Source organism: Rhincodon typus, chromosome 4 (assembly GCF_021869965.1).
Source record: "Rhincodon typus isolate 14 chromosome 4, sRhiTyp1.1, whole genome shotgun sequence".
Classification (NCBI taxonomy): Eukaryota; Metazoa; Chordata; class Chondrichthyes; order Orectolobiformes; family Rhincodontidae; genus Rhincodon; species Rhincodon typus.
Genome location: NC_063335.1, coordinates 70,725,452 through 70,739,890, shown reverse-complemented (window position 1 = coordinate 70,739,890; position 14,439 = coordinate 70,725,452). Strand labels below are relative to the sequence as shown.

The window sequence follows — 14,439 nt, the reverse complement described above, 5'->3', positions numbered from 1 at the left end:
CTTTTGGTTGTCATTTTCTGTGAATTGCTTTTGTTCTGAATAGCTGTCAGTCAGGCAATTTGATCTTCTTGATGGTCTCATTGAGATTTTATACATTTTATTTCAGCTTGTGGAATACCAGGGGGGCACGATTATTGGTGTATTGGTGTACTTTCCCACTTAAACTGTGACATGCTATATTTGGTTAAGAATTTGCTAGCAGCATACCATATTGCACCAACGTTGAGATAATTTAATTACCTGAGTTAATTCTTCACAATCGTATTTAAAAGAAAATTTTATATTTTTTGTTACTGCCAGTAAAACTACCACTAACCTAGGATACACAATGGCTTTCTGATAAACTTCAGGCGACCTCTCCATCCTCTGAATCGGCAACAGCAGCCAGCTGCCCAGACCCTGAGAGCGAATTCTAATCCAAACACAACGATGGTAACAGCTTCCTGTTTAAATACAATATAAGTGTTACAACTTCTTAACAATGCTAAGTGAACATTACATTTCTGCTAGTTATATGTTCATTTAACGGTACAGGCCTTCTACAGACTTTGTTATGATTATCTTCATAGAATCCTCACAGTGTATAAACAGACCCTTCAGCCCAACAAGTCCACACTGACCCTCCGGACAGCATCCCACCCAGACCCATCCTCCTGTTTCCCTATGGTTAATCCACCTAATTTACACATCCCTGGACACTATGGGCAATTTAGCATGGCCATACTACCTAACTTGCACATCTTTGGACTGTGGGAGGAAACCAGAGAACCCAGCAGAAACCCATGCAGATACGGGGAGAATGTGCAAACTCCATGCAGATAGTCACCCGAGGGTGGAATCGAACCTGCATTCTTGGCGCTGTGAGGCAACAGTGCTAACCACTGTACCACTGTACCACTGTGCCGCCCTCTTGATTAAAAACAACTAGTGAATGGTCAATGATAGATAGGCTTATGAAAGATAGGGTTATTACAACCATTCACTACCAGTTTCGACAAAATTGATGTTTAACCACATCAGATAGAATCAAACCCTGAGAGAACTTTGGAAGATGACAAAGACATTTCCAAGGGTTTGACCAACAGTGCATCCAGAGAGAGGGGCAGTTCTTCTGGTTTTTAATCTTTGTAGAGTGGTGTATTTGTAATAGATGTACAAGTGCAGATGACTAGTGCATGTAGATGATTGATTAAAGTAATAGTAAGTAGTGGAATGACTGTCTGTAGTAATGACTGCAAATGTGACGAATTTTCCAATACTTTGCATTTAAATGGGTCATAATGGATCTTTTTAAATTTTACATTGTTCATTCTGCAAAATGAGAAAAAACAAAATTTTTGCCCAATAATCAACAAAGCAGTTCACTTTAAGACCTGGTTTCAAACCCAGCCCAAACTGCTAGATGAAAACCTCATTTTTTGCTGGCTGGAAGGGTGGTATTGAAAATGGGCTTGAGAATGGATCTACTGCACAATACTTCCCCAATTCTTTCCTATTATGATTAGCAGCCTTAATTAGAGAAATGGCAGGTTAGCTATTATGGGAAGGGTGCAAAGTTTTAACGTGAAATGCAAAAAAAAGCAAGAGTTATGTGAGGAAATTATTTTCTTACATCAAGTAGTTAGGGTAAAGAATTCACTGCCTGGAAATGTTGTGTAGGCAGATACCATTGAGGCATGCAGGAGGGCATTGTGTGATTATTTCGATAGAAATACTGTACAAAGATATGTGGAAAAGGCAGGAAATTGGCCTAGGTAAATTATGTTCATTTGAACAGACATTACAGGCACAATGGGCCAAATGGTCCCCTCTGCACAACGTAATTCTGTGACTCTGAAAATTGGTAAAATTGATGCAATAGCTGTGCTTTGCTGATTTTGTAGTCGTGACATGGATGTTGAGACAGAACAGAGCATGTTATGGAATATTATCTTGCAAGGAAGCACCAGAATTCCAGAGCAAAACTTAATAACAGGATTACAGACTAGTTCCTTGGGCCTGCGTTGCCACTCAATACAATCAAATCACTCCAAAACATCCGAGCAATGGCAGACCATGATAACTGGGTTGCTTTGAGAAAAGATTTATGTACAGTTCTGTCAAATATAGTTAGAATCCGTTAATTAATATGTGAAGCTATAAGATTACCCTATGAATTTGAGACAGAAAATTGAGATTGAACATGCTCAGGTTACACCTGCATAACACATTACCTAATCAATACAGACTTAAATTGAATAATTAGAAGGTTAACTTTATGGTGTATACAAAAGTTGTGCAAATTAGATTGTACTTAACCAGTGTCAGGAGCCATTTTTGTGAGAGAGCCTCAAATTCAGAAAATGTTGACAAGATGGCCAGGATTAAGCATCCAAGGACTAACAAAAATCTGAAATGAAAAACAAGGATCAATCGTTACACAGATTGAATTGATTTAAAATAAACATTGAACATATAGCTATTTACGAACTAATGTCAATGTACATGAGAAGGAAGCAAAGTCAGAAATAATATCACCAATGTATTTTGATATTTTGTCAGCAAAATTTAAATCTGTAGCAGCAAAGAAAGAAATATGGTTTGTTTCACAGGAGAGCAATGAATTTGCAAATCCTACCATTTACAATGAAATGTATAATGCAGCAGAGACCACAGCAGATTTAATCTTAATATTCTGCATAGACTCTGGGAGGAATCATACTCCAGCAAGGAGTCTCAATGAATTCCAGAAAATCAAATGTGAACTTTAACTGGTCACAAAATCATGAGTAGCAAGGTTTCAATGTGTTCTTACATTGGCCAATGCTAATCTCTGGAAATACAAGTCAGAAATCAACCTTTAGGATTTTTAATGTTACTGCTATTTTGATTAATCTCTGTTATGTCCTTTCATTATGAAGAAAGAAGGTTCAAAATGTATATGACAGGAAGATGCTCTTTACCATCTATATAACAATAAAGGTGATATATAGGTATATACTTAGGAAGAAAATAATAAATTGAGTGTAGATTGCCAGGTAAGACAGTGAAGGAAATATAGTTATTATATCAGCAAATAGGATACAGCAGCAATTCAGTGTTGATACCCACTCCACTTACTGTTGCAAGGCAATGGTTTAATTTGAGCAATGGAAAAAATGTAGAATTTATGTTTGTATAGTGCCTTTCACAACCTCAGGTCATACTAAAGCTTTAATGAACGGAAGACATCAAGCTTTCTCACAATGTCACCTCCGCTAAAGCTGAACTTTTGTTCCTAGTTCCTCCTCTTCTGAACACTCTATTCATGGGCTGACACACCAGCTGGAGGTTAATTAAGGAATCGGTTTTCAAAAATTCAAACTTATCTTTATATTGGAAAGAAATGAATAATTGACACAGCTACTCAAATCAACTATTAGTGTGTGAATTATTGTAGCAGAATCTAAAGGGAAAACAATTCCCGAGATATTAATTCATTTGTGCATGTCTGACAATATACACAGCTCGTAGAACTAATACTTTCTTGGGATTAGCATACCATTATATGAGATAGTAGTCAATAGAAAGTAATGCTAAACCTTTATAAAGCTAGTTAGTCTTCAGCTGGAGTGTCGTGTTCTGTGTCGGGCACTCACACATGAGAAATTTCTCTATGGTAGCAGGATTAATTATCAGAGGTTTAACTCGACTGGCAAAAAAAGTCAGAAGCAGTAAGAGGAACATTTTCATTTTATGCAGAAAATCATATGTTGGAATGCACGGCCTAAAAAGTATTTATGGATGCAATTCAATAATAAATTCCAAAAGGATTTGAATGAACATTTGAATGATAAAAGAATTAGTTGTATTGTGAGGAAACACAGTTAAATAGCTACACAAACAGTCAACACATTGCTATATCATTCAAATAGTGATCTTTCAAGGGCTGAAATTTCAGAACTCTTGCCTGGCCAATGGAAGGAGAAACAGAATTTGTGACTGCGAAGACAACAAAATGCCAGTCCCATCCCACAGGAATGTCAGCATGAATGGCAGACACCGACAAGGTGGCTCCTGTCTTGAATTTAAAATGGAGGATCATTATGAATTTCTATGGATGGAAGAAACACCTGGGAAATGCCAAACAAGGAAAAGAACATTTTCTTCTTCACCTCCAAATGCAACCAATCATGGATATGCAAATATGATCAATTTTCCTTTAGGTTTGTGTGTCTCACAGGCTTCTTAAAAGGGTTCAATATTGTTCATGTTAGTTCTCAGCTGGTGGGAATGAAATTTATACTTTAACGGTATATTAAATAAAATTCCTTGGATTCCTAAGATTGTCCAATGACTCCCACAGAGCCGCCTTTCAATTGCCGTGCCATCCCATTGGAAAATTACTGCACTGAAAAAGCAAGACCAAAATCCTGGTGCAACAAGGTTTCATTCTGAATTCTAGCTGCAGGCCAACAATTCCAATCTGCATTTAGTCCTAGCCCAGATTGGACTCTTAGACTCTGCTTGTTTACACCACAGCAGACTAGGTTGTACAGAAACATGTGATTTTTTGAAACTAAGATTGATCCTTGAATTGGTTAGGACGAGCAGTTCTTAAATTCTGAGAGTCAAAGCCTCTCAGGTATTGTAAGAACCTGGCAAGTGAAGACCCTCTCATGGATGGCTCCATGAATCCCTTTTTTTGTCTCATTATGTCTTTGAGCAGTGATGCAGTTAAATGCTAGGGTTTCTTTTTCAAAGGGAATCTTTCCATCAGTCCTTAAAGAAGCAACAGGAGGCTCCTAATGTTCCCTGTGAGTAGGAGTTCGATAGATATTTCATTTAAACTGCTCAGATTTGTTTCGGCACACATCTAGAGCAAGTGTGACTTGAATCTGGGCCTCCTTGCCCAAAGGTAAGGACACCACTACAGCTGCAAGGAAATCTTCTATGTACTGTACCAAATTCCTAAAAATACATATGAAGCATCCATATTATATGGTATTTATTCTATTAATTACATTTTTTTCAACAGCTTAAGCTTCCACATTAGTATTCCAACTAATAGCCATAACACAATGTATGAGTTGATTTAATGATCATTACCAGTCCTTTTTACCTGTATATTCTTGAATCACAAGGCTACATTGTACTGTTTGAAGTATAGGTACTGACTTTGAAGTTTCAAATTTAGTTTTTTTCAATAGTCAACTAAGGTCTAAATGATAAATTAACTATTGGGTCAGAACTGTGCTTATGTACCTTGAAATATTAAAACTTTCATATCACCAGCGCCTCTAGAGGCGTATATTTTTTGGAAACCTGAGTATTGATTATAATAGTGAGTATTTATAATAACCATTCATTATTTGTGATGGGTATTTAAGATGAAAAGGAAATTGCCCCATCAATTAATGTGAATACCACTTTGGGACATATGAAAATATCAGACTGTCCTTAGTATTACATGGCAACACTAATAATCCTTGTATATTATCACCCACAACAAAATGTGCAGTGATGATTTCATGGAATCTGTTAAATCAGCCAATAGGTGTTGTATCAAAACATACAGTGGCACATTAGTTTTCACTTTAACAAATCTGAGAAATTTCTGCTTCCTTGAGTAGAGTGGGCAATGGTGAGAAAGTTTGGAAAGTATAAAAGTGAAAAAATTCAGAAGCTCAACATTGAGAAAACAAAATTTCCAATTTTCTCTCTAAGGTTTAAATGGCGAGGTCTGAATCTTGCTCATGAGTGGTGACTAACTTAGTTCCATGTATTTGTATCTGATTATTAGCTGCACTCACCTCATTTCCTTCCTCAAGAAACCTTACAGCACCATTTCCCGACATGAAAGTCAAAGCAGTTACCCAGTGGCAGCAGCTCGCCACTTGCTCCTCCAGGCCTTCATCCTTCTGACTTCCTCACAATGTCTTTGCCTGTAACATGGACATATTCCTCTTCCAGCCATTGTCCATGCAATTCAGTGTCAGCAACCCACCAGTCTTCACACATCATCATGTTTGCTCTCCGACCAACTCAGGCACCACTTCAGCCCTTCAACACTTTATTCTGGAGCTCAGGGACACTTATACCTCGCAAGCTTCTACTAGATCGCTTTGTGTGCAGGGATACACATGTATGTCATGCACCTACAAAGGATGCATCTTATGGCTCAGTTTCATTTCTTAGCTCTCAGTCACTTTGAGCTATGTTGGAGGCAGATTGCCGCTGGTGTATAACATTGTTTTTCAGTGCAGAATGTCAGGCTAGTAACTTGTCATGGTTCAGAGCATTGAGCAGTCAAAGAGTTGTATTGTTGTGTATCACTGCACAAAGTCAAACTCAGCACTACAGAATATGCCAGCAGCTAACACAGCAAACAAACTGCATATGGCTCGACCAAATGGCTATGTCAGAAAATCAAAGGGGGTCAGTTCTTAGTGGGATTAATGGGGACTATGGTCAGTTAGAGGGTTGGTCCCAGTCAGTTGCTACATCAGATAGACTGCTGTGGAGACATCATCCAAATTGTCCTGCAATATAACTAGGAAACTGACCGAGTATGATGACAGTGGATGGAAGAGTAGTTAGTGGTGGTGCACAAGCGAGAAATGTAGTGAGATGTCCCCCCACTGAGTGATTTGGAAGCACAGAGGGCAGGCAGGGTCGGTAGCTGGGGAGAATGAGGTTGGAGAGAGATGTTGCATGCAATAACCAGAGTTATAGTCAATGACCTGCAGTGAGACAAACATACAGTGGCAGAGTTGGAGTGATTAGCTCCCCTGTGACAGAGTGAAGTTGGTGGCACTTATCTTTTCAGGACACAAAAAATCATTAACCTTCTTGCACTGCTGTGCATTGCATTTAGCCCACAACACTGCATTAACCTGGGTCGGACCTTTGCCAGCCAGAAAGAAACAACACTGCCTGCCTTTCCACCACAGAATCCACCAGTACCTCCAGACCCTTGTCTGTGAACTTGCCTTTCTAGGCCATTTTCTTTGGGGTAATGATGCAGTAATGATACAGGGCAAAGGGCAGTTCCTGGCCTTGTACTGTCTGAAATGGCATTTAAATATGGTGCCAGCAGTGTGAATGCTGCAAAGACCTGACAGTGGGAACTTCCCCTATGTCCTGCTGCACGATTCCAAGGTGGGCACTGAAGAGGTCACGTGCATGAGTGGAGAGCAGGTGACTGCATGAGAAAAATTGCCATGGGCAATGGGAGACTGGGCACCATGAATCTTGCTCCAAATATCACTGCGTCCAAACGTGGAAAAATTCAGTCTTTAATATCAGTCCATCACAAATGATGAATGAACTGTGATTGGACAGAAACATCAACATTGAAACAAAAGCTGTAATTGGGAAAAGCGAAATGGTGCTCACAGTAACACAAAAAAATACTGAGACATGGCCAAACCAAGCAAGAAAATGAGAAATAAAACAATGTGACAGCTGCACTCGAACTAACCCCTGGTGTGATAATGGAAAGAGAAGTGGAATGTAAGAGCAACAAAGCAGCTACCTGTCCGCCTCCTCATTAATAAAAGTAACCTCCCGTGCCGATGAGAAATATTGCCTGTGACTATATAGATGCTTATCCAGTCACACCAGATCTGATGCTGCATGTTTTGGGAGGATACAGAGAATAGTGAGGTGATTTCTGCATTAATATTTGTGTAGGTTTGATTTATTATTATCACACGAATCAAGATACAGTCAAAAGTATTGTGTTGCATATTACCTAAATTCGTCACAGTAACAGTACAGAATGCAGAACGTAATGCCACAGCTACAGAGAAGGTGCAGAGAAAGATCAACACTAATGACAGGTCCGTTCATAAGTCTGATAACAAGTGGGGAAGAAGCTGTTCTTGAATCTGTTGGTAAATATTTTCAAACTTTTCTATCTTCTGCCTGTCAGAAGAGGGTGGAAGAACATATGAGCGGTTTGGGAGGGGTCTTTGATTATGTTGGCTGCTTTCCCGAGGCAGCGGGAGGTGTAGACAGAGTCAATATAAGGAAGGCTGGTTTGTGTGATGGACTGGGCTGCATTCACAGCTCTGTAATTTCATGCGGTCTTGGGCAAAGCAGTTGCCATACCAAGCTGTGATGCGTCCAGATAGGATGCTTTCTATATTGCATCTACAAAAATTGATAAGAGCTACTGTGGACATTCTGAATTTCCTTAGCTTCTGAGGAAGTAGAAGCATTGGTATTCTTTCATGGCCGTAGTGTTAACATGGATGGACCAGGACAGATTGTCACTGTTATTTGCCTCTAGGAACTTTAAGCCTCCACCTCAGCACCATTGATATAGACAGGGGTGTGTCCTCCACTCCACTTCCTGAAGTCAATAGCCAGCTCCTCTGTTTTGCTGACATTGAGGGACAGCTTGTTGTCTTTACATGATGCCACCAAGCTTGCTATCTCTTCCCTGTGCTCTGTCTCATCATTGTTTGAGATCAGACCCCAAACCTGTAAAGGGATTAAAAGCTGAGTTTGGCCACACAGTCGTTAGTGTATGAAGAGTATTGTAAGGGACGGAGTACATAACCTTGCAGGGCACTGGTGTTGAGGATTATGGTGGAGGAGGTGTTGTCGTCTATGCTTAATGATTGCAGTCTGCAGGTCGAAAAGTCGCAGATCCAGTTACAGAAGGGGGAGCAGAGTCCTAGGTCTCAGAGTTTGGAGATGGGTTTAGTTGGAATTATGGTGTTGAAGGTGGGGCTAAAGTCAATAAATAGGGGATTGATGTAGGTGTCCATGTTATTCAGATGTTGCAGGGATGAGTTAGGGCCAGGGAGATGGAGTCTGCTGTGGATCTAGTGTGATGGTCAGCGAATTGTAGTGGATCAAGTCCATCTGGGAGGCTGCAGCTAATGTGTGCCATTTCTAACCTCTCGAAGCCCTTCATAATTATGGATGTCAGAGCCACCAGGCAGTAGTCATGAAGGCACGTTGCCTGATTTTTCTTCAGCACCAGGATAAGACTGGTCTTCTTGAAGTAGGTGGGAACCTCACATCAGAGGAAGGAATACTCCTGCCAGCTGGTCCACACCGGATATGAGTGCATGGCACTGGACTCCATCTAGGCCAGTCGCTTCACTTGGGTTCACCCTCAAGAAGGCCGATCTGACGTCTGCAGCAGTGACTGTGGGTACAGGTGCAGCTAAGGCTATCGGGGCAGGTGACATCATTTCACTGACCTTCTGTTCAAAACAAGCATAGACTGCATTGAGCTAACTGGGAAGGGATACATTGTTATCAGTGATTCTCGTCGTCTTTGCTTTGTAGCCCGCTATATCGTAAAAGCCTTGCCACGTGTGACATGTTTGTGTGTTTAGTCTGGGCCTCTAGGTTAGTCTGGTATTGTCTCTTGGAGTCCCTGACAGCTTTGTGAAGGTCATATCTAGATTTCCTGTATGGGTCAGGGTCACCTGACTTGTACACTTCAGAACTGGACTTCACTAGGGAATGGATCTTTTAGTTTAGCCATGGTTTCAGATTAGTGAACACTCGGATTAACTTCTTTGGCACGCAGTCATCTACTCACTTACTGATGAAGTCTGTGACAGTAGTGGCATTGTCATTTACGTTGGCTGCTGAGTTCTTGAGTATGGACCATTCCATTGACTCCAAGCAGTCACATAGAAGCTCATCCGCGCAATGTGTGACTTTCTCTACCGGATCCTCATGCTTCAGTTACTGCTTGTAAGCTGGGAGAAGGAGCACAGCCTTATGGTCTGATTTACCAAAATGCAGGTGGGGGATACAGCGGTAGATGCCTTTGATGGTTGTGTAGCAATGGTCAAGGGAGTTTGGGCCTCTGGTGGAACAGCAAATGTGTTGATGCCATCTTGGAAGCACAGTCTTCAGGTTGGTTTAGTTGAAGTCGCCGGTTATGATGAATAAGGCCTTGGGGTTTGCTTTCTGCTTTAACTGTGATATTATGAAGGAAAGGTAGAGTCATTATCAGTTGTGCTTATATAGTTGCTTTAATTGTGAAGATAATATCTGTCGGCAGCAGAACTTGTGAAATTCATACCAGTCTAAGAGACTGCCTGGCAACCCAGCAGGGTTCATAACCATGTCGTAATGGTGTATCCTTACTCGGTTATCTGGAGGCAATGGGAAAAACATTCCAGTAACAGCGAAGGGTTACAATAAGGTATACAGCCAGCTGATCAATCATGAACAATGCCCTGAAGAACTGCAGGCATGTCTGATTCCATTATTAGATTAACTGATCCTAGACACAAAATGGTCTTGGTGACAAGCTTTCATCGCCACAGAGAGAAACAGAGGCTTGCCTAACTCAATCTAGACTGGAAAACCTTCAGCCAACTCCGTCACAAAGAAACTCCATTTCTCCTTCAACCACACCCAGCACACAGACTGAGAAAAGCTGATTCTATTCAATCTATTCAGATACAAATTAGCAAATTAGCATTCAGTAAGTGTGATATTATTAGACACATGACCTTTAGCTTCCTTTTACACAGAAAAAAAACTGGATAGACTCATGTTTTCCCCTTTCATGCCACTTTCAAAGATAGTTTAATTGAAAGGATTAATTATTACTTGTAGGGATATGTCTCCACCGACAGAGACTCAGACTAACTATATTTTTTCAGAGAGGCTGGATGATGGAACCATGATGTTTCACTTTTGTCAATATGATGAACACACAAGGAAGGACAAAACAAAGGCAAAGCAGTTAATTTATCAAGCCTGTTTCAAATCAAATTCTGACGCAACCACTTACCATCCTCGCAGGACATTCTACATGAAAACCCTGGTTCCAAATCCCAAAGGTTCATTCATTGCTGCTTCTGCACTACTCAACCCTGTTGCTCTCCACTGAAATCATTTTCTCCTCCTGATTAAAGATTCTTCATTACCACTTGTTTACGAACTTCAGTTCATTTTCTACCAGATATTTATTCAAAAGCTTTGTGAAAAAGGTCATTTGTACCATAGGAATGATGTAATAGTCTATTACAATGCAGTTTGAACAAGGAGGACCATTTTCTGACTTTGTGTTTCCAACATGGAACTTATATATCAAAAGCAAGCACTGTGAATGATTACCGAACATCAATTTACATGGTTGGTAAATTATGGAAACACTAAATTCCCAACATGGGTGTGGGATGTCCACACCCTGTTGTGCCAACAACACAAACAAGTATCATCAGGTTATTTTACACTATTTCACTGGGAGCTCTATCTTCTTGTTAAAGCTTTAGCATGTCATCAGGAGATGTGGAAATTACATGCGAAGGATATTATGCTTATGCTACTAGGCTTCAAATAGTTGTATTCAAGGCCATTTTAATTGATTTCAATGATCAGAGTTCCACTAATTATTTAAGATTAGTTTCTTAATGAGGCCAATATATTTTCCTGTAGAGACACTTGAAAGATTAACTTAAAAAAATGAGTAGCTTGATGAAGATGAACTCTCACTGTATAAATTAACTTGCGTAATGTATCACCATTATTTCGAATACCAGTCTTAGAAACCACCTGTTGAGTCTGGTGACAAAGAAGCATGATATCATGACACTGCAAACATAAAACTAGCATTTTGGAAACTAACTATTATATGTGTGAGGCAGGCCATGTGATTCCTTGTCGTGGGGGAGATGGTAAAGTGGTAAGTGTCAATGTAAGTATATACGTGAAAGTTTAAGTGTTAGCTATGGGGCAAAAATGCTGAGAGGGGATGCACTTCCAACCTTGGGCCCTAGAGAAAGTGGCAGCATTGTGATATGGTCACTGGTGCCTGATCTTCAATATAATTCTTCACATTTGCCGTCAAGGTTCTGGTGGAAGATGTGCAGTGAGAAAGCTGCATGGACTAATTTCGGGAAAAATATCCTATCTGCCTTCTTATTCCCTTTTATTTACTCTAATCCTCCTTTCCTCTCTTAACTTCTCTGTCAAATTTGGCATCAAGTCCATCCCCAATAATTCACCCTTCTCAGCATGTTTATTTCTAAATATGTTGTACTTATTGGCTAAAGAGATGCACTGTCCTATTGTGCAACAAGGTCTCAGATGTCCTACTGCTCTTTGCCTTTATGTCCAGTGAATTTATGGAATTTTTTTTCAGCCTATATGAACCAAAAAGGTCTCACAGAAATGCTGTGAGATAACCCTCCCACTTATCTGGCTTGATGCATTTTCCACTTGAAATAGCATGACACACGAAACAATTCACTATGTGGCCAGAAACACTGGGATATACTCAGCAATCAATAATTATGGAAAGTGGTCAAAAATATAACCTGATATATGTAAATTTTTAATGAGACATTTTCCTTTTCCATCTTCTGCATTTCTCATGCCGTGTACAGTCCTCATCTGAGGGCTGTGCACGGCATATGTTTCCAGTGCAATGCATCATCTTGCAGCCAGTTTCTAGACGGTTCATTAGTCCTTCAGTATAATCGCTCTGTGGACAGAAACGGCGCCAACTTCAGCATTTCCTTCAGTGATGCAGTGGGACCCGCTGTGTACTTGTCCAATTACATGTTCAAACCCTCCCTTTGATTTGATTTGATTTGATTTATTATCACATGTACTGAGACACCGTGAAAAATGTTGTTTTGCATGCTCTACAGGCAGATTGTACCATACAAAGTGCATCAGGTAGAAGAACAGAGTCTTGATGGGAGACCTCTCTGTCCACGGATGTCTGATGCTATCCTCTAATGTCCAATACCACTACCCCCACCTTCACAATGTGAGGCTTCATTGGTCAAGTGCTATTCCGCATCTTTGCAGAGCATTGAGCACATCCAGTTTATTTTAATACAGTATTGACTTGATGGTGGTCCCGTCATAATGTGCGCTATGAGCTGTGAGTGAGTTGTGGGGTGAGGAGGGGCTGTGAAAGGTGCATGGGAGCTGAGAAGGGAAGGCGAAGGGGTTAGGACACGTAAAAAGTATGAGTTCGAATTGGTGACTCCCCTGCTTACATGTGGATGCTGGCAAAGGAATGGACACAACTTGACAGCGAATTATCTCAACCTATACTTTTACAGGCATGCTACCGCTTTTGGCAATATTCTCATCCCAGTAGCAATGTTATAACATCACTGCATTAACAGTGGCACAGGTTACATTGCACCGTCAACAGTTAAAATGCTTCTAACGTATTTTTGAGAATGGAGAAAAAAAATTTAATAGACAAGAAACATTCATAAAACCATGGAGGATGACACTAGGGGTGTAATCATTAGTTAAATAAAACAGTAAACACGGCAGGCAGGTGATGTGTTGCTGCTGTAGCATTTGGGAATTGATCAATAGCAGAATGATCCATGGCAGCTTTTACAACAGTATCTGCGACTTGAAGAACTTGGATTTTGAGTTGATGAGCTGGAGTACAAGCTTCAGCCAGAGTGATGTATCATGGAGGGGGTACATTGCCTGACATTACCTGACTGTTTTGTGCCAAGATGCAGTCCCACCCATTAGGACAGGCACCTGAGGATCAGTCTGTGGTCAGGACAGAAGGGTGTCTCTGTAGGAGAGGCAGGTCTGGTGATCCAGAAGCTAGCACTGGAGCAAACTCAACAGGTTTGAGACTCCTGAAGTTCATAGGGACAAGCAGGGAGTGCAGGGTGGATGAGCAAACTGACCACTGCAGCGTGGTGCAGGATGCCAGTAAACCAGGGGAGCAAAAAAGGAATGTATTTGTAGCACTGAACGGTATTGTTAGAGCGACAGATGTCTTTGCAGCTCTGACACAGTCCCAAAGGGCTATATTGCTTGCCCGGCGCCAGGGTTAAGGAGAATTCCTCAGGGTTAGAGAGGAACTTGGATTGGGAGGGAGAGGATCCAGTTGTCATTGTCCATGAGTATAACAATGGAATGGACAGGACTAAGTAGCAGGTTCTGCTGAGGGAGTATGAGCAGCTGGAGACTAAATGAAAAATCTGAACCCCAAAGCTAATAATTTCTGGATTAATATCCAAGCCATGAACAAAATGACAAAGAGTAAATGACATCCGAGAGTTGAATGTGTGGCTCAAAGATTGATTTTGGAGAAATGGATTTGATTCCTGGAGTATTGGCACCATTACTGGAGAAAGAGTAAGCTGGACTACTGAAAAGGCCTTCACCTGAACTGTACTGGGACCAGTATACTGATGGGTCATGTAACAAGGGCTGTATCGGGTGAGGTGGGGGGGGCATGGAACGATTATCAAGTGAGGAACATTTGTGTAGTTGACGATAAAGGACAAGGCAATAATACAGGGTGACTTGCAAACAATGATAACCAGAATGTGACAGGAGGAGTCAGAGTTACAAATATTAGACCAACAAATAGGTTACAGAAGGGAAAACTGTAAAAAGGCAGGATTAAAGAGGATTTTTAAAATCTGATTATATATAGTATTTGTTAATAATGGGTAAATTGATAATGCAAATGGAAATAAATGAACATATGAT

General features: G+C 40.6%; 1 protein-coding gene across 1 annotated transcript in view; it reads right to left on the bottom strand.

Annotated features, from left to right (window-relative positions):
- The window catches only part of kcnq3 (potassium voltage-gated channel, KQT-like subfamily, member 3), a 416,827-nt gene that overhangs the window by 158,308 nt on the left and 244,080 nt on the right, over positions 1-14,439 (bottom strand). The window contains exons 2-3 of the mRNA XM_048596129.1: positions 2,299-2,389; positions 317-443 (exon numbers count right to left, since the gene is read on the bottom strand). Of these exons, the coding sequence (XP_048452086.1) occupies positions 317-443; positions 2,299-2,389 (218 nt within the window). The remainder of the gene's footprint in view (positions 1-316; positions 444-2,298; positions 2,390-14,439) is intronic.